Here is a 22795-nt window from a genome sequence, read left to right as displayed (position 1 = left end):
TGGGGGCTTTGAGCATTACTGTTGATTTAGAACAACCAGGAGGTGAAGGATCCTCTGTGATGGGGCAAGGTGAGAATGTGTGGGGCTGACTGGGCAGCATGCCTGGGTTTGAGAGGAGAGGGTAGCCAGCAGCCCTTTCGGCTGCATCCAGTGTGGAACAAAGGCTGGGATTTAATCTGGCCCTGCTATGGAGGGCCCCGCTGAGGGTGTCGGAGGCTCCCCCAGGGAGGGACATGCATAGTCGGTGGGGACGGCTCCATGGTCCTCAGTGGGCTGGCCGTTTGGGGAAGGTCCCAGCTCGAGGTCTAACCCCAGTGTCAAGGAGAGGCTAACCCAGCAGGGTGCATGGCGAGGCACTAAATCCAGCCTGCAGCCCCATCCCAGCTCGTGGCATCAGCTCAACCTGTGCAGTCCCCCTCCTTCCCTTGAGGAGATAAGTCAGACCACAAGTGTGCCCTTGGGTGGCCTTTGCAAGGGTCATGCAATGGGCTTAGTTAGGGCAGGGTTCTCTGGATTTAAATCGTCCAGATTTTGGAAGAAGAAAGTAGGCTGTAAGGGGTTATCAATGGGACAACCATGCAATTTGTTGTCTAAACCAGGATATTTTTGAAAATGAAAGGGGGCACTATTCATAATTATGCTGGGGGAAAAAGCAATACATCAAACTGTCCTGGGCAAACTGGGCTGTATGGTCACCATAGTTTTCAGGCCATATCTGATGCTACTTTGAAGTTAACATAATGTCATTTACCAGTAGCTGCAGTGGTGGCTTAATGGCAGGCGTAATTTGCCATCAAATTCCTGGACAGCTGATCTAAGTCCCGAGAATCCCCGCCTGTGAGGGGAGCCAGTGGCACCTCTTCGTAGGAGGTGATCTCCACGGGGCAGCATCAGCAGGCCCAGCTGGGACCACTCTGAGTCCAAGGTCATTGACAAGGAGACAGTCCCTGCCCATGTCACAGGGATTCTTTGTGCTTTGGAATGTTTTGACATGATTTTGGGGGCTGTGTTCCCACCCCCTTCTGACAGAAGCCCTGGCTCCTGAGGTTGGGGAAGGCTCCCTCCTCTGTGCCTGAACAGAGCCGAAAGCATGTGTCACAGTGCAGGGTAATTTCTGCCCATCTGTTTCCTGGGCCGGCAGCTGTGGCGGGCAGGGCTAGATCCCCAGTGCTGGCATCGCAGCCCTTGACAGCCCTGAGCTCACCATGCTTTCTTGGCCATCACAGGTGGACAGCCGAACCGAAGAGAATGACATGAGCAAGCGGAGGCGGAAAGGCTTCAACAACCTGGACGAGGTGCGTGTGCTCAGTGTCGGTTTACACAAAGCCCGTTTCCTGACAGCCAGTGGCCACAGCCCGCCCACCTGACCGTGGCAGTCGCCCTGCCCTTCTTTCTTTCCTCTCTCATGAACCACTGGGTTCCAAGCTTGGCTTGATGGGAAAAAGTTGGGTCTGGTCACTAGCTATGTCACCCTCCCAGGGTGTGGCTTATATCTGTAAAACACAGATGATGCATTTGCAGTGGATGACATTTTGCAGAATTTTTAAAGATTAAGTAAGAGGACGTGTATAACATGCCAATCATGGTCTTTGGCACCTAGGGTAATCAAGATATAATCACTATTAATAGTAAGTAGTAAAGAGGCACCAGCAGTCCCACTTTTCTCCCAGTCCTAGTTTCTACCTTTTGTGTTTTCTGTAAAGCAGATGTCCCGGCGCCCACAAATGCCACCTTCTGGTGAGAGAAGAAAGTTTCAGGCTACTTTATCAAAGCCAAGCATGAGTCTCTCTCTTGCTACTAAAAAATTGATCAGAAAAAGAGTATCAGTTCTTGCTTCCCCAGGCAGCTCTGTAAAGAGACCTGAGATATATAGCTCATTCCAAAAAGCCATTCTAATTCCACAAAAGCAAGCTTAGATACTGTCTGTGAACTGTAGGATATCAGCTTTAGCTAGCCTACTGGCTGATACCAAAATGATGACATAGAAGCAAGGGGGATCATTTGTAGGATGCATTCATACTTCATTTATAGGACTTAGAAAGAAACTTCTTTTATCTTATATGGTTGAAGAACTGCTGCTCTTGGCTCTGGCATGAGCAAGAAGCCAGTGAACAGGGAGACAGTTGAGAGGAAGAAGCCGTGGCTGATGAACTGGGCTGGAGAAGCATCCCATTCCCCAGTTACGGGTATTGGCTCTGCCTTAAGTGCCTGTGATTCGCTCCCGCCTCCTCCCAAGAAGCTTCCCTTGGATACATTTTATCCCCGCGGGGAAGTCTTCTCCTGCCTTTCATCTGTGGCTTATTTGAGGGGGTGTTTGTGCTGTTTCTGTTGTTGGCAGCACAAGATTTAGAGTGTGGGAAGAAATCTGGTTGCACCTGCCCCTTCTGAAATGGCTCTTTTCTGGGCCAGCTGTTTTGCTTAAGTCAGATTTAACCAAGCAATGATGCTCTCTAAATTCTTGCTACTCATAAAGTGTGGGCCAAGAACAAGGGCACCAGTATCACCTGGCAGCTGGTTAGAAATGCGGACTCTCAGGGCCTACCCCAGACCTCTTGAATCCAAATCTGGTTTTGAAGGAGACCCCCCAGTGATTCACATGCACATGAATGTCTGCAAAGGGCCGCTCTACACGACCCACTGTCCTGGCCTACTTTGGCCTGTACAAACAGTGACCAGCCTAGCAAACTTGCCCTATTCACACTCAAGCCTGGGTTGCTATGCAGAGTTAGTTCCCACTTTGAAGTAGGGAGTGACTCTTTGGCTTGTGTTTGTCCAACTCTTCAGAGTGGCTGTGCATACAAGGTTTCCCGTGGGGCTGCTACTCTTAGAGAATCTTAAAAAAAACCCAAAAAACAGTTGACTACAGCTTGCCTCTTCCCATGAATTTCTTCTAAGTGAACATATCTTTGTTTTGAGAACATCTGTTCCTGGGAGGGAAATTCATTGTCTCCTCAGGAAAACTGACTACCCTCTTGAAGTGACAATGCCATTTGTATTTCTGAGGCTGATGGGAGCAGATCTATGGTACCGCGGAACAGACGTTCACTGGACACCCATCATTTTTAAAGTTTTATTTGAGCAGATGAGCTAAGAAAATCTTACACAGAATTCCATTTCATAAAACAGCATAACCCACTGGTCACGGTCAACATCTAAACAGTCACAAGTCGTGTCGATATCACGTGTCCCGAAACAAAGCAATGAGAAGGGCCCTTCACCTCCGTTACATCCTTCTCCAAAATCCCTAACTCTGGGCTAATCATGAGCAAACATCAGCCCGACCCAGATGGAGGGACTTTGCACAAAATAGCTGACCAGTCCCCTTCAGAACTGTCAAGGTCATGAAAGACAGAGAAAGGTGGAGAAACCATTACAGATGGGAGGAGGCTGAGGAGGCATGATGACTAAATGCAATGTGGGATCCTGGATTATGTCCTGGAACCTAAAAGGACATTAGTGGGAAACTGGCCCGATCTGAATCAAGTCTATAGTTCTGTTAATGGTATTGTGCCGGTGTTAATTTCTTAGTTTTGATAACAGTGTCGTAATTATTCCAGATGTTAACGTTAGGTGCAGCTGAGTCTACGGTACGCAGGAACTATCTGTGCTGTCTTTGTAAGTTTTCTGTCAATCTAAAATTATCTCAAAATTAAATGTTTTTTTTTAAAGATAGCAACAACAGAGCAGGACTCGTTGCCACTGGGAGTGGGGCGCAGAGGAGAGAAGGGAAGCCCAGAGCCTGTGCCTTGCCTCACTGACATCCCCTCTTGCTTCCTTCACCCCCCAATTCTTCACCCTTTGTCAGCTACATGATATATTTTGAAAACTATTCCGCTCATCATTTCATTATTATATTTGACTTTTTCAACAGTCACATGAAGGTGGGTTACTGCTCGCATTTTATAGATTAGGAAACTTCAGAGAAATAAATTGCCAAGGTCACTGGGCTGGGAGGTGAAAGAGTCAGAATTCAAACACTAAGTGTCTGGCTCCCAAGCCTAGCTGTGCCCATCTGAGAAGACTCGTCCCACCTGTGAGCATTGTCTCCAGAGTGGGCATTGCCTCCTGCTTTTGCCTCACTTCCTCAGACCACAGAGGGTGTCCTTCTTCAGGAAACTGTCCTTGTCCTGAGCCCCCAGGCCCCCTCCTTGATACCTGGGTTCCAGAACCAACAACCAATGCATTGATTTGGCTTTTGCAGCCTTCAGCCTTTCCTAGCCAGAGCTTGGGCTCCAATCAAGAGGGCTGTAAGGAAGGTGGAAATCAGAACAAAGTCAAGTCCATGGCAAGTCAGCTGCTGGCCAAGTTCGAGGAGAACTCTCGGAACCCCTCACTCCTGAGGCAGGTGAGTCCTGTCAGATGTTCACTGACCCTGCCTACCTGGTGAACAGAACCCTCTGAGAAGCCAGCAGAAATGTCAGGCTAGCACTGGATCTCAGGTGTGCCAGCCAGACCTGGCTCAAAAGGAGTCTCAAGCTTCTTCTAGATTTGGAGTCAGACTTTTCTAAAAGGGGCCGGAGAGCAAATATTTTAAACTTTGGGGACCATCTGGTCTCTTGCAATGACTCAATTCTGCCATTATAGCATGAAAGCAGCCGTGGACAATCCGTAAACAAATGCACGTGGCCGTGTGCCAGTAAAACCTTATTTATAAAAACAGGCAGCAGGCAGGATTTGGCCCGAGGACTGTAGTTTGCTGATGCCTATTCTGCACTGGGGAAGAAATCCTTGCCCCGATTTTGTTTTGCTTTGCAACCATGACTTGTTTTGCAGCCATCTTTGAGATGGTGCAGCTGGAGGGAGCTTTAGAGATGCTGATTGCCCAGTCCGTGGTGAGAACACCTGTCCGAACCAGGGTCTTAGCTCCATGTGGGCCCATAGGAATGGGGACCAACCTCGAGAGTGTCCCCTGCTGCCCCCCTCTCCTTGTTCCCTTGGGTCAGGCTGGCAGAGCTGTTGTGTCTGACCAGGGTCCATGTGAGGCTGAAGGAGGTGGGATGCTGTGGGTCAGGCTGCAGACCCGGCTGACTTCTCTTGGACTCTGACTTGGAGTCTGCACTTGGATGGTTTTATTTGCTCCCCCGAATTCCTTTGGGGCACCACTGTCACATTACAAAAGCTTGGGACAAGGGGTTCAGTTTTTCTTTGGAGAACATCTGTCACATGACAGAATTAGGCTCCTCTCAGGAGAAAGACAAACAATTGGTTAATTCTGTTTAGAGGCAGTTATAGACATCTTCCTAGTCTTGATGTAGACCATGCCCCTCCTGGACAAACCGACCTTCCCCAGGAAGCCAGGTTTTATTATAAGGGGGCCATGTTCCTAAGACTTGTAACTGTCTGAGTTATTTTCTCAACTGTCCCTCCTGGAGGCTTGGCCCCTTGCAGCCCCCAGGTATTGATGAGGGCTTTCTTCCTTCAGAAGGACTGTAGCATCCCTTTCATCTAGTGGGCAGGAAGGACTTTGGGACTTGCCACCCTGGCCTGGTATGTGCCTGCCCAGTGCCCCGGGTCTGAGCCAAAAGCACAGCCTCCTGGGGATTCACACATTGTCCAAGAGAAGGGGACCATGGGACTGGCTGTTCACACAGACAGAGGGCCAGGGTTCAAGTTTCCCAGCTGGGCCCAGCTTGTCAGAGCTCAGCCCAGGGCTCGCTCAGCATCTGCAAACTCTCTCTCCCTGACTCTCCTCCTCTCCTCCCTCCAAGTGTCTGTCTGACTCGCCTTTTCCTTCCTATTTCCTGCGGCTGCTTTTTCGGACTCACCTTCCTCCTCCCAGGAGCACCGTGTCTCAGGGATAGGTAAGCCCATACTGCGCTCTTCCTCTGACCCTCCTGTTAACTCTCGCCGTCCCAAGCCAGAGGAGCCCACACCCAGCCCATCACCAACTCTGAAAAGGCAGGTAGGGCTCCTTCCAGTGGATGCTGTCTTGGTGAAACCAGAGGGAACTTTAATCCAGAGGGGTGGGGTCCGTGGCTGTCTCTACACCCCACATAGGGCTGATTGTAGATTCTCTGGGAAGGCAAACACAACTTGAGGTTACCACCCTTATAGGTAGGAATAACCAAGTATGCAGCATCTTAAAATACATGCCAATCAGGGGTATCGACTGACCAACTACCAGGCTCTTGGTGCTTTATTTGCTTGGGGAAAAACAGACCACAACACACAGGGTATTATGTGTGATGCCCCTGGGACACTTAGCTTATTTGCAGACCTCTTGAGTAGGGTGATTTCTAAAATCAGTGGAGAAGTGACAGTGATGGTGGAATGGGCTCAGGTGCCCAGCTGGCCGCATGCCATTGAAGGGGTAAGACTGGGATGTGGTTAGACCTCCCCTGGTGTCTGAGCAGATGAGGACCTGCCCAGTGGGCAGGGAGGCAGCCAGGAGCCATGGGCTGAGGGTTTTTCCAGCTAATATCTCTGGGTTTGGAATTTGAATAGAATCACTATTATTGACCGCAGCACTCAAAAGTGCCCGGTCAGCATTAGAAATTTGATGTTGCTTCTCGGGGAGTGGAGGTCAAAGGAGGTCAGTGTGGACATATTGCAGTGATTCTATGTCTGTGTGTGTAAGAATCATCTAGAGAGCTTTATTAAAAATAGCAATCTCGGGCTTCCCTGGTGGCACAGTGGTTGAGAGTCCGCCTGCCGATGCAGGGGACACGGGTTCGTGCCCCGGTCCGGGAAGATCCCACATGCCGCGGAGCGGCTGGGCCCTTGAGCCATGGCCGCTGAGCCTGTGCGTCTGGAGCCCGTGCTCCGCAACGGGAGAGGCCACAACAGTGAGAAGCCCGCATACCGCAAAAAAAAAAAAAAAAAATCAATCCCTGATACCCACCCCCTGACCAATTAAACCTGAATATCTGGGGGTTGGGCCCAGACTTTGGGAACCAGGGTGGTACAGGCTCTGATTCAGTGGGTCTGGAGTGTTGTTAATAACAAGATGGTATTGTTAAGGAGGATGTCAGGTGATACTGATGCAGGTGGTGGAAAGTCAACACCCAAGGTTAGTTTGGAATCTGACTCAAGGTGGCATCTGGCGTGCCCTTGTCCCTGGTCCTCATGGGGATTCCTCACGGTGGCGGGGCATCCATGGGAGGGCCACAGTTGGGAAGGAAGCTTGATTTTCCTTCTCCCCCAGTTTCCCTTGGTGGTTGTCACGGGGCATGTGCTCCGAGAGCTAAAGCAAGTGTCTGCTGGCGGCGAGTGCCCGAGCAGGCCCTGGAGAGCCCGAGCCAAGTCTGACCTGCAGCTGGGCGGGCCAGAAAATCCCGCCGCCCTGCCTGCCACCTGCCAGGGAGCGCTGGCCCTCTCCGGGGTGCTGCGGCGGCTGCAGGAAGTGGAAGAAAAGGTTCTCCAGGTGAAAGCCTTGCTCTTTGCCCTGTCTCTGCCCTGCCTGTGTCTAGGGTGCCTTCCTTTCCTCCCCTCCCTCCTCCTGTCCAGGGCGGGTGCCGTCTCCCATCCTGCCGTGTGTGCTGAGGGCCACAAGCCCACCTGGCGGCCTCCCCGCCTCTCCCCTCACAGTGTCTGTCTCTATCTCTTTTTTCTTTCTCCTTTCTCACCTTGGCTGCAGAAAAGGGCTCAGAATTTGGCCAACAGAGAATTTCACAAAAAGAACATTAAGGAGAAGGCGGCTCACCTTGCCTCTATGTTTGGACACGGGGATTTCCCGCAGGTAAATGCGGGGCTTTCAGAGCCCCCAGGAACCCAGGTGTTGGACATCCAGGGAGGTTACTTGAATCAGTCTCTGGAGATTCATTTCTTCCTTCCTTCTCCCTCTATAGCCTGAAAAGCTGTTCACTTTTTAAGTCACCAAAGGATTTGGACTGGCGTCTAAAAAAGCTCCAAATGAGAAGATTCAAAATAATTAGACAAATCGTGACAAAGGGAAAACCAAGGCAGAAAAGCGGGCTCAGGTCATAGGAAAACATTACTGAACAGAAACATGTGTGCTGTCAGATCTTAGACAGCTTCTGAGTAGGCTGAGCTTCCTAGGGGTCAACACAAAGAGGGAAAGCTGGTCAACTGCGGGAGTCACATCACAGTGCCTTTAAGGTGAAAGCAAGCCAGTTGCTCATGAAGTCTGGGGACAGGATGGAGAGATGCCCCCATGGCCATCATTAGGGAGACCGTGAATGTCGAGGTCAACCACGTGCTGTAACCTGTGCTCTGCTTTTGCGAAAGGCAGCACCAGCCAGAAGAATGGCCTTGCCTCAGGATAGAAAGCACAGCCCCCACCCCCGGCCAGGCACTTATTTAGAAACTTGCTGAGAAGAAGAGGGTGTGCTCACAAGGAGATGACAGAATTGAGGATGAGGCCCCACGGCGCTTGCACGTGTAAGGTGCTCCCTTGCCTACAGCAAGCCTGGTCTCTAGAACATAGCGCCTCTGCTGCTTTCACCCAGCCTCCTCCAGACCCGTGTCCTCTGCTACTTGGCAGAAGTCATAGACGTGGGAAGGATACTTTGCCTTCAGTGCATTTTTAGGGTTCCATGTGGCTGCAGAGGTCCCTGCTAGAGCATCTACCCCAGGGTAGCCTGGGCTTGTCCTTTCCTAAGCTTGCAACTACTGCTTCATGCCAGGCTCCAGAGTGAGGCCTTCAGGAGTTAGTGCTGGTGTCGGCAGCAGACGTAGGCAGGAGCAGGATGGTTCTACTCCAGCTATTTTGATTTGACGAAGGAGCCAGAAAAGTTGTAGCAGAGTGAAGTGTAACCAGCAGTCAGATGGTCCTGCTGGGCTCCAAAGACACAGGCTACCTTTTTGTCCTGAAACATGGGCCTGGATGTCCTTTCCCCTCCTTGGATGTGTAGGCTTGGGGGCTGCATCACCGAGGCGAGCTTCACTGTGCGTCTCCCTGGGGATAATCATAGTTTCCTCTGTTTCTGTTCTGTGCAGAATAAACTACTCTCTAAAAGCCTGTCTCATACTCATCCTCCGTCTTCTCCCTCCTGCCTTCCATCTCCTGATTCAGCTGCTACTTCCTCTCCATCGAGTGTTGACTCTGTTTCTCCAGCCAGAAAGGTAGTTGTCCTGAACAATTAGCTTCCCCCACTCCCTGCATGTTCTGAGATATTCTCTGGCTCTGCTCCACCTACACAGACAACCATCTGAATCTCGGCTTGGCCGGGAGGAAAATTTATAAGATACTTTACAACGGTCCTGGGTTTGGTTTTGGTTTTGTGCTGGAGCACGAAACAAAGCAGAAGAGGCAGCACACAAAACCGTATCAAATGGTGCTTGCTTGTTCAGCACGCCCTCGCTGGGCACCCACCATATGCCAACCACCATGCCAGATGCTGAGAAAACAAAGAGGAGGGAGGTACAGTTCTCTTATACGGTGTAGATGGCAAACAGCACCTCAGCATAGGAATGTGTCACACTTTACCATACGATATTGCCAAATTTGGCTGGTTCTGGCCTAACAAAATGGCAGTCTCACGTGGTGAACTTCATTAATTCTATGAGAGGTTTAAGAGGCAAGATTCTAGGAACCCAGAAGGGAGAAGCCTGGGAAGGCTTCACAGCAGAGGTAATATGGGAGCCGAGTGTTAAAGATTATATGGAGGGATTTGGCTAGAAAGAAGTGTAGGGGAAGGGCATTTTAGAAAGGATCTGGCACGTGGTAAGGAAGGCAGGTAGGACTTGCATGAATCAAAAGACATTTCTGGTGCAACTTGATTTTCACATAAAGGTATTTATGGGAGTGCAGAGAATGAAGGTGAGAGCCAGCCCGCTCTTTTTGCATTAAAGGAATTCACTCTGCCCTCTTGTAAAGAGGCACGGAAGGATCTGCTCTGCGTTCTAGGAGGATAGCGCAGGTAGCAGTGTAGAGGGTGGAGAGTTGGTGGGGAGCTAACGTTGGTTGAGTAGATAATGAAATGCATCCGTGAGCAATGATTAAGTTTGGGTTCTGGAGCACTTTTCATGTTTTTTACTTGTCATGCTGTTACCTCATATGCCAAGAACATTACCAGGCTGGTGTAGGAGGCGGGCAGTCTCCGGAGAAGCTTAGCCCCTGGAATGGATGAGCCTAAAAATGGACGTGAAGCCTGCTTGGTTAGCTGTTGCAACCATGGGAGTAGGTTGGAGCCTCTTTCTGGAAGACTGTGTTCCCCTGAACACCTCCGTTCCGTCTGTTCCCACCTGGGCCCGTCTCCACGTGCGGTGCTGAGTGTGCCTCTGTCAGAGTCACTGCTTGTTCGTTTCCACCCCGTTAGACCAAAGCACAAACCAGCCACCTGCTGGTGCATTAGGGAGAAGTTAGGCGCTGCCTCCTGGGAGTCCCACCCCCACTGACCTCCACTGCTGTGGGGAGAGGAGTGCAGGCAGGGTCTCCAAGAAAGGAGCAAGGAATATTAGGAGCCCCGCCCGCTCCAGGGTCCCCAGTGTGGATGAGAAGCATCCCTGGAAGGGCAGCAGGAGGTGATGCGGGGAAGCACAAACACCTCCCGTCTTCAACTCTACTGAACACAGCCATGGCTGACATGCCTGGCATCTTGTTCCAGGTCAGCTTTGCTTAGCCGTTTGACCTTAAACATTGACCTTGGGAGACTTGTCTGGGCCTCCATTTTCTCATCAACAAGAGAGTGATTCTTGGCTCACGTGATAGTGAGCTCTGTGGGTGAAGACTGGCATATTTGTCATCACCATCACCAAAGCTTCAGAGTAGCCTTTGTGTCCAGCTTGGGAGAAGAGCCTTCCCTGGGGGGTACTTCCTGCTGTGGAAAAAGGTCACTGGCACCCTTGACAGGCTGATGGGAGGGGCAAGGGCACCTGGGCATAGGCAGGCAGTGGCTGGTGCTCCTGGCTGGGCAGCCAGGCCCACACCTTGCTTCCCTCTGGCCCAGCCCCTTTCCGGCTAGCCCCGGGCATGCCCTCTCTCACCTCTGCTTTTCTTTTGTCCTTAGGAAGTCCTGACTTGGTCACTGCCCTCTAGAGTTGAGAGCAGAGGTGGGACAAGAGAAGCCACCACACATCCCAAGTCCCCTGACTTAGTTTCCAATAGGTATTAGTTCTCTAGGTGATGGCAAGAGGCAGCCTGCCCAGGTACACGTGGGGCTGCCGGGGCCTGGCAGAGACACTTCTCATCGTGAGCCTATCCTGTCACATCATCATCACACTCCACTGCAGCCCTTGGCTGCTTCTCCACTGGGCTCTTCAAGCAGCTTTAAACCAATGTCACTCATTAAGCCATTGAGTGAGCATTCATTCATCCAATGAATATTTATTGAATGACAGCTGGTGTCAGGCCCTTCACTCTTGGGATACACATCAATGATCAGTAGTTACCTTCCTGCCCTGATGAGGCTTGCATTCTAATAGAGGGAGGTAAATAATCAGCAATAATATAATATATAGGTAAATTACATGACATATCAGAAGGCAGTTTTTCCCCTGGAAAAATTAGAGCAGGTAGCAGGGACCTGGCATGCTGGGGAAGGGTAGCAGTTTCCAATGGGGTAGCAGGAGGGCTCTTCCTGGGAAAGAGAATTGAGCAGAAGCAGAGCCTCAGAGAGGAAGACAAAGGTCCAGGGAGGAGACTAGTTCCCAGGGCTCCTGACTCCAGCCCATGTTCTCTCCTCTGTGCCACAGCAGCCAAGTATGAATGGAGGCCTCGTCGGGGGACCAGCCCAGAGGTTATGTGTGTGTAGAGCCCCAAGCCCAGGCTCAAGGGGGGCTGCAAATGGGGTGGGTGGGCTTCGGGATGGCCAATCCCAGGTCCTCTGGTCCCCACCGCTACAGGTTTGTTCTTTGTTTCTCCCAGGTTGGGGTAGAACAATTGCTCCCTGTTTTTTGTTTTTTTTTTTAAATCCCATCTCCCAAGCCAGCCTAGGCCATCAGATAATGGTGTAATTGGGCTATGTTAATAGCTTCTGACTTACTAATTACAGGCTGATGAGCTTTTCACTGTGTGGCTGGGAATGATTGGGGAGCTCTCAGAAAAGGCCACCCTAGGACACTTACTCTGTCTGTGCCTTTGTTTCTCCATTTGTAAAAAGGACCCAGCTTGGACCTGACACCCCCAGACCCCTCCAGATCTCACCATGAAGCCACTGTAGGCAGTTAAGCACAGAGTGGTGAATTTCCAGCTTCAAGCAGTTTTGGAAAGGATATTGCCAGCTGCACTGCTCCCCTGCCCCACCTGCAACTTTCCTACCTCTCCCGGACCCCACCCCAGCATTGATTCCACACTGGGCTTTGCACATGCAGAATCTGAGAGAGTGATGGCCTCCTCTGAGGAGAGAATTAGCTGCCCCTTAAAGTAGGTGACAGCCTGGTGACAAACAATTTTCATTCAGTCCTGGTGGAGCTCTGAGAGCCTCTCCCCTGGAGAGAGCCTGGGGCCTTAATGCTTCTTCCCAGAAGATTATGGGCTGCTCTGATTGCCCAGTGACTCAAGTTTGCCTCATTCAGGGGAGCCAGAGGAAGGAGGATGCGCTTGGAAACTGATGCTGAGTTCTTAGCAACCTCCTGGCAGGCAGCCTGTTTCTCTTCCTGCCCTGGAGCCCTACACCTTAATTCTGAGGATCCAGGGTTAATCACCTCCTCAGAGGAACAGACATAGTCAAACTTGTCATGAGGATCACGTGCTACTGACAGGGATGCAAACTTGGGTTACCAGTTCCAGGAGATGTAGCCAGGGCTCTACCTTCATTCAGACTACACTTGCCTGCCCTCTCAGATTGGCATGTTGCCTTACATTTCAGTGATGCAGCTGGGGTTTTGGCCTGAATAGTCACAGGGAACCTTGAGGCCCTCTCGTTTAGGGCCCAAATTCTTACAGGAGTCTTATCTTTTAAGACTGTGGGCTATGGGATCATGCCCAGTCTGATCATCCCATCAAACCAGCCCTCCGGTAGCTCTATCAGCTCCCATCAACCCTTAGCTAACTTCTTTCTTCAAGGCAGGAGACCACTGCCAATTCAGCCTTTAGCATGGCTGCTAGCCATTTACCAAGGCTGGTGAGCTCTTGCAAGATCAAGATGGCAGCCGAGTGTTTGCACAGCTGAGCCAGAGGGAGGGCCTCACGGGGCTGGGTGCTGTGGTTAAGTCCTCCTGGGTCAGAAGAGCAATGTGCATTGCAAAAGGAGCTCTCTCTACCCCTGGAGGTGTTTGTTTTAAAACTGGATTTGCAGGGTTTACTCTAGAGATTTGCATATTAGAGAGAAGCTGGGTGAGTCTTGGCTGGGCAATCTGCCAGTGTTTCATCTGATACAAGGGTAGATCTCAAGGCTGCTCCAAACTCATTGTTCTCTCTGTTCTGGGGATAGAGCTAGGCAGTGCTTTGGAGGTAACCTGTGTGCATCCCAGCCTGGGGGATTTTAACTGGCAGAATGCTGGTGTGTCAGGGAAGCAGGGTGCAGTAGTGAGAAGGGTATAGGCTTGGAGTCACGCTTGGGTTCAGAGCACCGATTACTTGATTACTCGCTGTGTGTCCTTGGATGAGCTAGTGGACCTCTCAGCACCTCATTATCCTAACCTATAAAATGGAGGTGGCAGGGCTTCCCTGGTGGCGCAGTGGTTGAGAGTCTGCCTGCCGATGCAGGGGACACGGGTTCGTGCTCCAGTCCGGGAAGATCCCACATGCCGCGGAGCGGCTGGGCCCGTGAGCCATGGCCACTGGGCCTGCGCGTCCGGAGCCTGTGCTCCGCAACGGGAGAGGCCACAGCAGTGAGAGGCCCGCGTACCACAAAAAAAAAAAAAAAAAAAAAAAATGGTGGTGACAGCAGCTACTCCTGAGGATGACTGGAGTAATGCAAACACCTAGCATATATCGAATGCCCCAAGTATCCAGCAAATGTGCTTTCTCCCAGTGGAGGAGAATTCCAGAAGAAAGCTCACTTACCTAAAAGGCATGTTGATTCCTCTCTTTCTAAAGGCAAAGAAGTCACCTTCAGGCTTCCATTTCCATCCCAGCCACTTAGGAGCGCTGTGGCCTCAGGTGAGTTAGAGCCTCCCTGAACCTCAGCTGCCCCGGCCTCAAAGGGAGATTATCAGACCCACCTCGCAAGGCTGTGAGGGTTCAACACAGCTCAGCGCCTGGCACCAGGGGACGTAGGTGCAGACATGGCCGTCCACTGGGAGGTCATAGCCCCAAAGACTTGCCTGCATCTCAGCCCTGAGGGTATCATTTCCAGAGCCCCTCAAATAAGGCAGTTTCAATCCTTGCCCTGAGCTTATATGGCTGAGGACTCAGGCCCACCAGCCTGTCCTCTGATGTTTCTCATCCAGGGACTCCTCAGTGAGGAATATATTTGCTCAAGTGGGCCCAGGAGACGACTTCCTCTAGCCCTACGTCGAAACTTCCCCTTCCCTCGAGCCCTCAGCCCCAAGGCCCTGGAAGCTCTGCTCCCAGCCCTGCCTGACCTGTGTGGGCTTCCTTATCCCCACAGCAGGCCAGGTGGCCACAGGAGGCCCAGTTCTGTGAGGAAGCACAGGCCAGACACCTGGTGTTCCTGGCTGAGTTCCAGGCCCAAGGGGGGATGTCACCATTGTTTGGACACAAGCAGGCCCAAGAACCTGCTTCCTCCTTCATTCAGGGGAGCATCTGCCCTGCGCTGGGAGCTTAGCCATGAGAAAGACACAGTCATGACATGACTGTGCAAACCGGAGGGGAGATGACCCATCTCCCAGCATGGAGCAGGGTGAGAAAGGCTCCAGCATCCAGTTGGGGACCATGCTTGGCGATGGTGCTCGTGACGACAGCTCATGTCACCATGTGTGAATCTCAGTTGACTCGGGGGAGAGAAGCCAGTGCCTTCATCTGTGTGGGCCACGTTATCCTTACTAACACAGAGGAGGGACCCCAAGCAACTGCAAGTCCCCCCGAGTGAAGGCCACCGAGAAGAGGAGAAAAGAAAGAAGTTCCAGAAAATGGAAATTTGAAGCTGCACCAATTGCAGTGCTTTGGACTCATTAACCATCTGCCAGGCGGTTCTTGGGAGCCCAGCACCACGGGAGGTGCAGCCCAGATTCTTTGATGACTCTTTCACAGCCCTGTGAGGATGGCAGTGGTCTCCCCATTTTACAGATGAGGAAGCTGAGGCTCACAGAAGGGAAATGAAGTCTGTGAGGTTAATCTAATGTAATGTTAGATGATGGTCCACCTGAAGTCTCCAACCGTTCCAGCTTGTTCTAATTAACTAGCTGAAAATAACTAGAATTCAAAGGGGAAAGAGGTAGTGAAAAACACCCCAGTTCTTCAAAAATTACATAAATATTGAAGATACATAAAGGGTTGCAAAAGCAGTCCCATGGCCCTCCAAAACTACCAATTCTCAAAACACTAGTGACTGCGACCAGTATATTTCTGTCCAGATCATTAGATTACCCAACTTTGCATTTGGACAAATGATTCCCAGCCAAGGTGTAAGCTCTCCTCTTGACCAGCACCCCAGGAGCATACGTGCTTTTGCCTTTCGGTGCAATAATCTCCTTGTTGAGAACCTCTGGCTCTTACTCTGAGGTCAAACCAGGATGAGTTTTCTGGAGGTTTCTCCATGAGCGGAGTTTCCTTTCTTCCTCAGGATGCCGAGGTGTGGTCCACGGGCAGGCATTGGTTTGTGACCCAAGGAGCACAGCAAGTGGGAGTAAGCATTAGACACTTGTAGAGCAGTTTGACATTGCCGCACATCCAGGCGGGCGATCGTACTTCTAGTAATTCATTTTCATTGAATCCAGAAGTATGAGGCCACAGTGGATTCGAGATTTAAAAGGAAAAAGCAAAACCTGGTCATTCGCCACAGACAGTTTGAGTTAGCAATCCATCTGGTCGTGTCCTCACTGTCTTGGAGCCAATGAGACATCCTGCTGTCAGGAAAGAGGAGATAACCCAAGACCCCAGGGCAACGTCCGCCTTCACACCAGTCTTTGGGATGAGCTTCAAAGGCCCCCTCTCACCCCTTGAGACAAGCTCTTCACCACCTGGTCTCCTTGTGACCATTCACAAGTCCTGGTCTACCTCTTGGTCTTGGTGATGATCCTGGGCATGGTTTCCATTCGGTTGTAAGAAAGCCTCTGTCACAGGTGGCAATGTGGATGCACCTGGGAGAACGGAGCCTTATGTAAATAAGGGCCCATAATGAGAGGAAGGACCAGGCTTGGATCCCCTGGCCGGGACCTGTGCTGATAGAACAACCGAGCCGGCCCGAGACTGCACCCCCAGCAACCTCAGGGCCCTCTGCTTGCTTCTTCTGTAACTGCTCCCAAAGTCAGGGTTGCACAGAAGCTCAGCGGCACAAAGTGCTTATTAGCTAAGTGGTTACTGAGGTCTCATTGGGGACCTGTATTTAAAGCCCCAGAAAGTACGGTCTTAATCTCTGCTCGCTCAGGGGAGGCAGTACTTGCGCGTGGGTCTGTGACATCACATGGTGCCTTCCTGGGAGAGCGCCTCGGAGCCAGTTCACACACTGGGTCGGGGAGGCAGCCACACGAGGGGAGTGTGGGCAGGGAGGTAAATCTGACCTCCCCTCTTTATTTTGCTGTAAACCCAGGAAGGACCTGGTATTCTACAGCTCCTATCCGAGGGGCCTGTGTCGGGGGCCCCAGCAGGGGATGGAACATTAGGCAAGTAATGGCATATTGTCCTGAGCCAGCGCACCTGAACCTCTCTTAGAAGCAGGAGCCAAGTTTCTTGGCATTTGTGAAATCCTGAAAATGGCAGAATGTATGCTTGGAAGCAAAATCCTCATCTCTCCCAGGTGGGGCCAGTGTTGGGTTGCGGGGGGGTGGGGGGGGATAACTGGCCTGGCAGCTGCTGCCACAGAGAAGGAGTGAGCTTTGTCAGGTCTGAGGAGGTCCTGTCTGTCTGAGTCCTGGGATCAGACACCCCAGCAGGCCCCCGGCCACATTTTCCATAGTCCCCCAGAGCCCTGCATGTGGTCTGGCGTGACTGATCCAGAGTAGCTGCTGGTGTTGGGACTTCCTCAATGAGAAAGGGGGCAGGCGTCTCCTGGGTCTTTTTTTTTTTTTTTTACATCTTTATTAGAGTATAATTGCTTTACAAAGGTGCGTTAGTTTCTGCTTTATAACAAAGTGAATCAGTTATACATATACACATGTTCCCATATCTCTTCCCTCTTGCGTCTCCCTCCCTCCCACCCTCCCTATCCCACCCCTCTAGGTGGTCACAAAGCACCGAGCTGATCTCCCTGTGCTATGCGGCTGCTGCCCACTAGCTGTCTACCTTACGTTTGGTGGTGTATATGTGTCCCGGGTCCTGCCTTTCTCCCCAGCCTGCTTGGCGTCCCTTCTGTCTTCATCCTCTCTTGGTGCTTGTGCCTTTGCGGGCACCCGATGTGCTAGCCTCAGGTCCTGAGGGTGGGCCCTGCTCCCAGGAGTCGGGGGCTGGGGACGCCAGCTGCCACTTGCTTTGCTGTCCCCTGAACTTCCTGCTTGGTACTTGAGGCTTGCACAGCAGATTCGATGTGGCCTTCCAGGAGCGGTCTTGGGTTTCGATGGAGGGCCTTCCTTCGCCCCTGCACGAGTCACTGTTACTCGCCATCAAGATGGCTATCAACCTGTGTCCAAGGGCCTTCCGCCTAAATTGTTGCTCTCCATGGCCACACCTCCCAGAAGCTGGATTCAGAGGCTGGGGGAGCGTCTGGAGCCTCCCTCCCTCCAGGGTCTTGGGATCAGGAACAGTGTTTATAGATATAATCTCATATTGTGCATTTTTGTCCCCCTGCAGGGGAGACTGCAGTATTACCAGGCTGGCCTTTCAGAGCTGGTATGGAAAGAGGGAGCAAGTCGGGGTTTGCCCAGGGGTGTATGTGTGATTGTGCTATGTCTGCTTGGGCTGTCAGCTCCCACCCCTTCCGCAGCTCCATGACACGCCGGTGGGGTTCCACGCATTCATGGGTAGGCATGGACCATCATGTCCTTGGGAGCACAGACACCCACAACCTGTCAGGCTGTGATCCCCAGAGCCAGCGTGGAGCTGACTTGCCCAGCACCATCTCTGGGGCCCTGGGCACTGCCGCCTGGAGCTCCCCATCCTTCTCCCTGTACCTGCCCAGTAGGGACCAGCATTCACTCCCATTTCGGTCGTGTTTTTGTCGGCAAGGTGGTCTGCATGCTGACCTGACAGGACTCAGGTTAGACGTAGCCATAGCTCCCTATGGGACACGGGAGCTGCAAGGCAGGATGAATTCAGAGGGAGAAGGGAGGGTGGAGTCAAGTTCATCTTGGTCCAGCCCTGCCAAGTGCCAGGCACTCACACACACGCTCTCTCACTCAGTTCCTGCCACAGCTCCGTGAGGCAGGCACCGTTTATCCCCATTTCACTAAATGAGGATGCTGGGCTCAGAAGTTGAGGACTTGGCGCCCCATCTCAGAACTGGTTAGTGGTGGAGCAGGGTCCTAACCCTCCAGATCTGGGAGTGGGGGGTCTGGGGCAGTTCTCACTAAACAGTAGCTCCCGGCCCTCCAGAGAGGAGGGGTCTTGGGGAGGGCGGCCGCAATGCAGCTGGCTTGTTTTCTTACTGTGAAGGCCTCCCGGGCTTGGGCTCAAGAGACCTTAGCAGAGTCCTGGCTCTTCTTGCATTTCTTTCTAAGTGGGCTTGGACAGATCCCTTCCTCTGGTATTTATTCCCCCTACCTGTGAACCAAGCAACTCAAACTCCTGAAGACCATGTACCCTGCAGGCCTCCATCTCTCTTTTCTCCATCTGCAGAGTGCCCACTGCCTACTCTGGGCTGGTTAGGCCTCTCCTGGGACGTTGGGTGCCGTTTGCATGTGGGTGTGGAGCCCTCTCCCACCTCCACCTTGTTCGTGTCTTCCTTCTCGGTGCTAACTGGCCTCTACCTTTGTCTCTGTCTACTCTATCTCTGCTCTTGGGTAGCTGACAGTAGGGAAAGTGTCCAGCGGAATAGGGGCTGCAGCTGAAGTTCTGGTCAATCTGTACATGAATGATCACAGACCTAAGACTCAGGCCATCTCTCCAGACCTGGTAAGGATGTACACCCCACAGCCTTCACCCACAGACACTGGCTCTGGCCTCCCAGGGAGGGTGCATGGGACGCAGAGAGGATTGCCTGGCCCCTCTTCTCATGGGACGAGAGGGGCTGAGACCGGGCTGGATCAGAGCAGAGGTTAGCGGGAGGCTGTTCTTCCTTTTAGACAAACCTCACTCAGCCCCCTTGTGGCTCATTTCACAAAGCAGAGCATCTTCCCTGCTGGCTGGGGCTCTAGAGAACTCAGTGCAAAGTCCAGGAGGGGCCGTCCGCAGAGGTGGACAACACTTACTGCCAATGTTTAGCATCCAATCTGGATTGGATTGAGAATTAAGTAATGGAGAAAACACCCTTTTCCTCTGAATTCTCCCCTTCTCCAGTGACTCTGCTCATTTTGGTTTCCTTTTGGTACACTCCCCTGGAATCACCCAGGTGTGCCCCTTCTGCCCTGGCCCTTGCCCTTGCCCTCTCCTCTCCCCTCTTGCATTTAGGAAGTTGACTGGCAGCCAACTTCAACACACAGAAAAGGACTGCCCCTTCTCTGCAGTTCTCTTGAACAGTTTTATTACCATGAGCTTTCCCTGCCTGACCTAGGTCACTGCAGGGAGACAAGGATGTGTAAAACATTCTTTCAGGGACCTCACTCTAGATGCAGGCAGTACGTAACCCCTGGGTCAGATTCCTGGAGACAGCATCGCTGGGCAGCATGTTTGTGAGGGATGCCCGCTCCATCAGACCAGGAGATGTCACTCTCACCCTGAAACCAGAATGGCCAGCCTGCCTGGGAGTACAGTTAACAGCTGCCCTTGCAGGGCTGGGGTCTGTGTACCTTCCCACCCTCATTCTCTGCTGAAGTGCCCGCAGTCAGCGCCTGCAGTGACAAAAGCAGCACCTAGCCTGTGAGGCCCCACGATGCAGGCCGGCATCTCTACAAGGCCAGCCTCACAGCTGAAGGTGCGGTGTACGCCCTAACACACTGCTCTTCTCTCCCGATGCCCTGTGTCTCCCAGGAGTCCATACGGAAGGCGTTTCCCCTGAACCTGGGTGGCAGCGACACCTGTTATTTCTGCAAGAAGCGCGTGTACGTGATGGAGCGGCTGAGCGCGGAGGGCCACTTCTTTCACCGGGAGTGTTTCCGCTGCAGCGTCTGTGCCACCACCTTGCGCCTGGCCGCCTATGCCTTCGACAGTGACGAAGGTAAACCCCCAGGGGCCAGGGCAGCACTCATCTCTGGCCTGGGCTTCAGTCCCTTTGGAGGCTCTGGGACAGGCAGCACTTCCCAGGGAGTTTTGGTGTCATCAGGAAAGCTCTTCAGGGAGCAGGGATCCCCTGCTAAAGAGAGAGGCCGCCTATGGTGAGCAGGGGTCCTGAGGGAAGGGGAGCTGTCAGCACCAGGGGTGCATCAGCGTGGGGGGCACCTACCAGGCGACGAGTGCCTTATGAATGTTTTCTTACTCAGTCTCACCACCTTCAATTGCCCCTGTGTGGCTGAGAAAATCAAACCTGATAACCTATGTCACATGCTCGACACCACACCTGACATGTAATAGGGGTTCAGTAAATGATGGCATATTCATGTTATTATGTATAAAGTACGCATTGTAAAAATGGCAGTAACCGCAACATGCCCTCTGATAAGTGGCCTGCCGGCGTCATCAGTGAAAGAATTGCACTCATTGGAATGAGTGATTATTTTCTAATTTCCAGCACTTGATGTTTGCACGGTCATATAATGACAGCGCTTGTGATTCCATACCCTCAAACTAACTGCCTGGGTTCAAATCCAGACTATGCCACTTCTAGCCATATAACCTTGGGCCTGTTACGTAACCTCTTGGTCCCTCCGTTTCCTTACTTATAAAATGAGGATGATACTACTTAGCTCATAAGGTCATTATGAGGGTTGCTGGGTTAATTCCCGGGATGATAGTGTCTGGTATATTGAGTCCTACACAAGATTTTTCTGCTGTTATCATTATTCCCATCACTATTGTCACTATTGTAACAGTGAGCAGAGAAGGCTTTTCTGGAAGGCACCCGGTAGTCCCGGGCAGTGGCCAGTGGCCCAGTGTGTGCCTCACTGAGTTTTCCTCTCCAACACTGCCACAGCCTGTTCTGCTCCTTTCCCACCCCCAGGGGTCCCAGAAGCAAGAGGAACTAGAAACAGAGCTGCTATTCTGGGCGGTCCATTTTGCAGCCTGGCAACTTGCCTTGGGAAGGGACTTGGCCTGGGGGATTATCTGAGGGTTTCAGCCCCATCCCGGGAGCCCCGCCTGTTGCTGCAGCCTGCCCCCCCGTCTGAGCCATTTCCTTAAGGCAGGTGATGGAAACCATTTCCCAAGTTTGCGCCTTCCTGGCCTTGTTTTCAGTAGCGGCGTTTTCTGACCTAGATGGTGGCAGGCACTTGGCTCATGTCCTGCTGTGTGGTTCTGGTTTACAGGAGAAAAACCTCCTCTCTCTCTCTCTCTCTCTCTCTCTCTGTGTGTGTGTGTGTGTGTGTGTGTGTGTGTGTGTGTGTGTGTGTGTGTCTCTCTCTTTACAGGCAAGTTTTTCTGCAAGCCTCATTTCATTCACTGTAAAACCAACAGTCAGCAACGGAAGAGACGGGCAGAGTTGAAGCAACAAAGAGAAGTACGTTTTGTCTTGAAAGTGGTGGTGAAACAGGGAAGGCCCCTGATAGGAGAAGGTGTTCAAGGGTTCCTGCAAGTTCAGCCAATGTTTCTGGCTTTGGGGGATTGAAACTCAGGTGAAGAGGGCTCTGCTCCCTGGCATGGAGGGTCCCTCTGCCTTAGTCTGTTCAGCTTGCCTCTGGGCTATGACCTGTCCCGGGGGAATGACTGCTGCTTCTCACGAGAAGCCCAGAAGAGCTTTCCCATGTGCCACGGATGGGGCTATATGCTTAGCCATGCAAAGCCATGTAGCCCCCGGTGCCTGGGGCCCCCATGACCACAGGGGCACTGTTAGCAGGGATGCCTGGTATAGAGCCAACCCTCTGTGGTTTCCAAGTCCTTTCCCCAGGCTCTTGGATGTCAGCAAAGTGACTGGCCCACTGAATTTGTGGATGGCTTATGATAGGGCCCCCTCGTACCTTCTCTATGGCTTGATTAATCACCCACCTCCAGCAAGACCCACAACTTCAGCTTTTTTCTAATTATACAAGTAATATAGGCTCAACATAGAAAAACGGGTAAATATAATAAACAAAAGTGTATAAAGAAGGAAAGTGAAATCACCCATCCCCACTCTATCCTGAGAAAATCATAATTAACATTTTGGAACATTTCCTTGCAGACTTTTTTCTATATGAGTACAGTTGATCCTTGAACAGTGTGGAGGTCAGGAGCTCTGACTCTCCACAGGGTCGAAAATCCGCATATAACTGATAGTCAGCCCACCGTATCGGCGGTTCCTCCACGTCCGTAGATTCAACCAACCGTGGATCGGGTGGAACTGTAGTATTTACTATTGAAAAAACTCTGCATTTAGGTGGACCCATGCAGTTCAAACCTGCATTGTTCAAGGGTCAACTGCATGTTCTAACCCAGTGGGAATCCCATGTCTACAGTTTCATAGTCGTCTTTTCTCACTAACACTATATTAAGAACAGTTTCCCATGACATTAAAAATGCTTTTGGAGCCTAATTTTTGATGCCTGTAAAAGATGGTTGATAATTTATTTGCGTCCTATATTGTTGGACATTTATGTTGTTTACTATTTTTACCTTATAAATATTTTTACGGTGAATGTCTTTGTACCCACATCTTTCTCCATATTTCAAATAGTTTACTTAGGATCAGTCATGAGAAATGAGATTGCTGAGTCAAAGGGCGGGTATGTT

General features: G+C 51.6%; 1 protein-coding gene across 22 annotated transcripts in view; it reads left to right on the top strand.

The window, feature by feature from the left end:
* MICAL2 (microtubule associated monooxygenase, calponin and LIM domain containing 2) overlaps positions 1–22795 on the top strand; it is a 222379-nt gene that overhangs the window by 117661 nt on the left and 81923 nt on the right. For 10 of the 22 annotated variants that reach the window (XM_049713783.1, XM_049713782.1, XM_049713784.1 and 7 more), the window contains 10 exons: positions 1227–1295; positions 4202–4345; positions 5780–5902; positions 7145–7363; positions 7577–7678; positions 8899–9024; positions 13883–13945; positions 18845–18952; positions 19967–20153; positions 21499–21587. In XM_049713783.1, the coding sequence (XP_049569740.1) occupies positions 1227–1295; positions 4202–4345; positions 5780–5902; positions 7145–7363; positions 7577–7678; positions 8899–9024; positions 13883–13945; positions 18845–18952; positions 19967–20153; positions 21499–21587 (1230 nt within the window). The remainder of the gene's footprint in view (positions 1–1226; positions 1296–4201; positions 4346–5779; positions 5903–7144; positions 7364–7576; positions 7679–8898; positions 9025–13882; positions 13946–18844; positions 18953–19966; positions 20154–21498; positions 21588–22795) is intronic. The other 12 variants (XM_049713785.1, XM_033404498.2, XM_049713791.1 and 9 more) reach the window with 7 other exon arrangements.

The sequence above is a fragment of the Orcinus orca genome, chromosome 8, assembly GCF_937001465.1.
Source record: "Orcinus orca chromosome 8, mOrcOrc1.1, whole genome shotgun sequence".
Lineage (NCBI taxonomy): Eukaryota > Metazoa > Chordata > Mammalia > Artiodactyla > Delphinidae > Orcinus > Orcinus orca.
The sequence above is the reverse complement of the archived record's forward strand: the minus strand, read 5'-3'. Positions and strand labels throughout refer to the sequence as shown.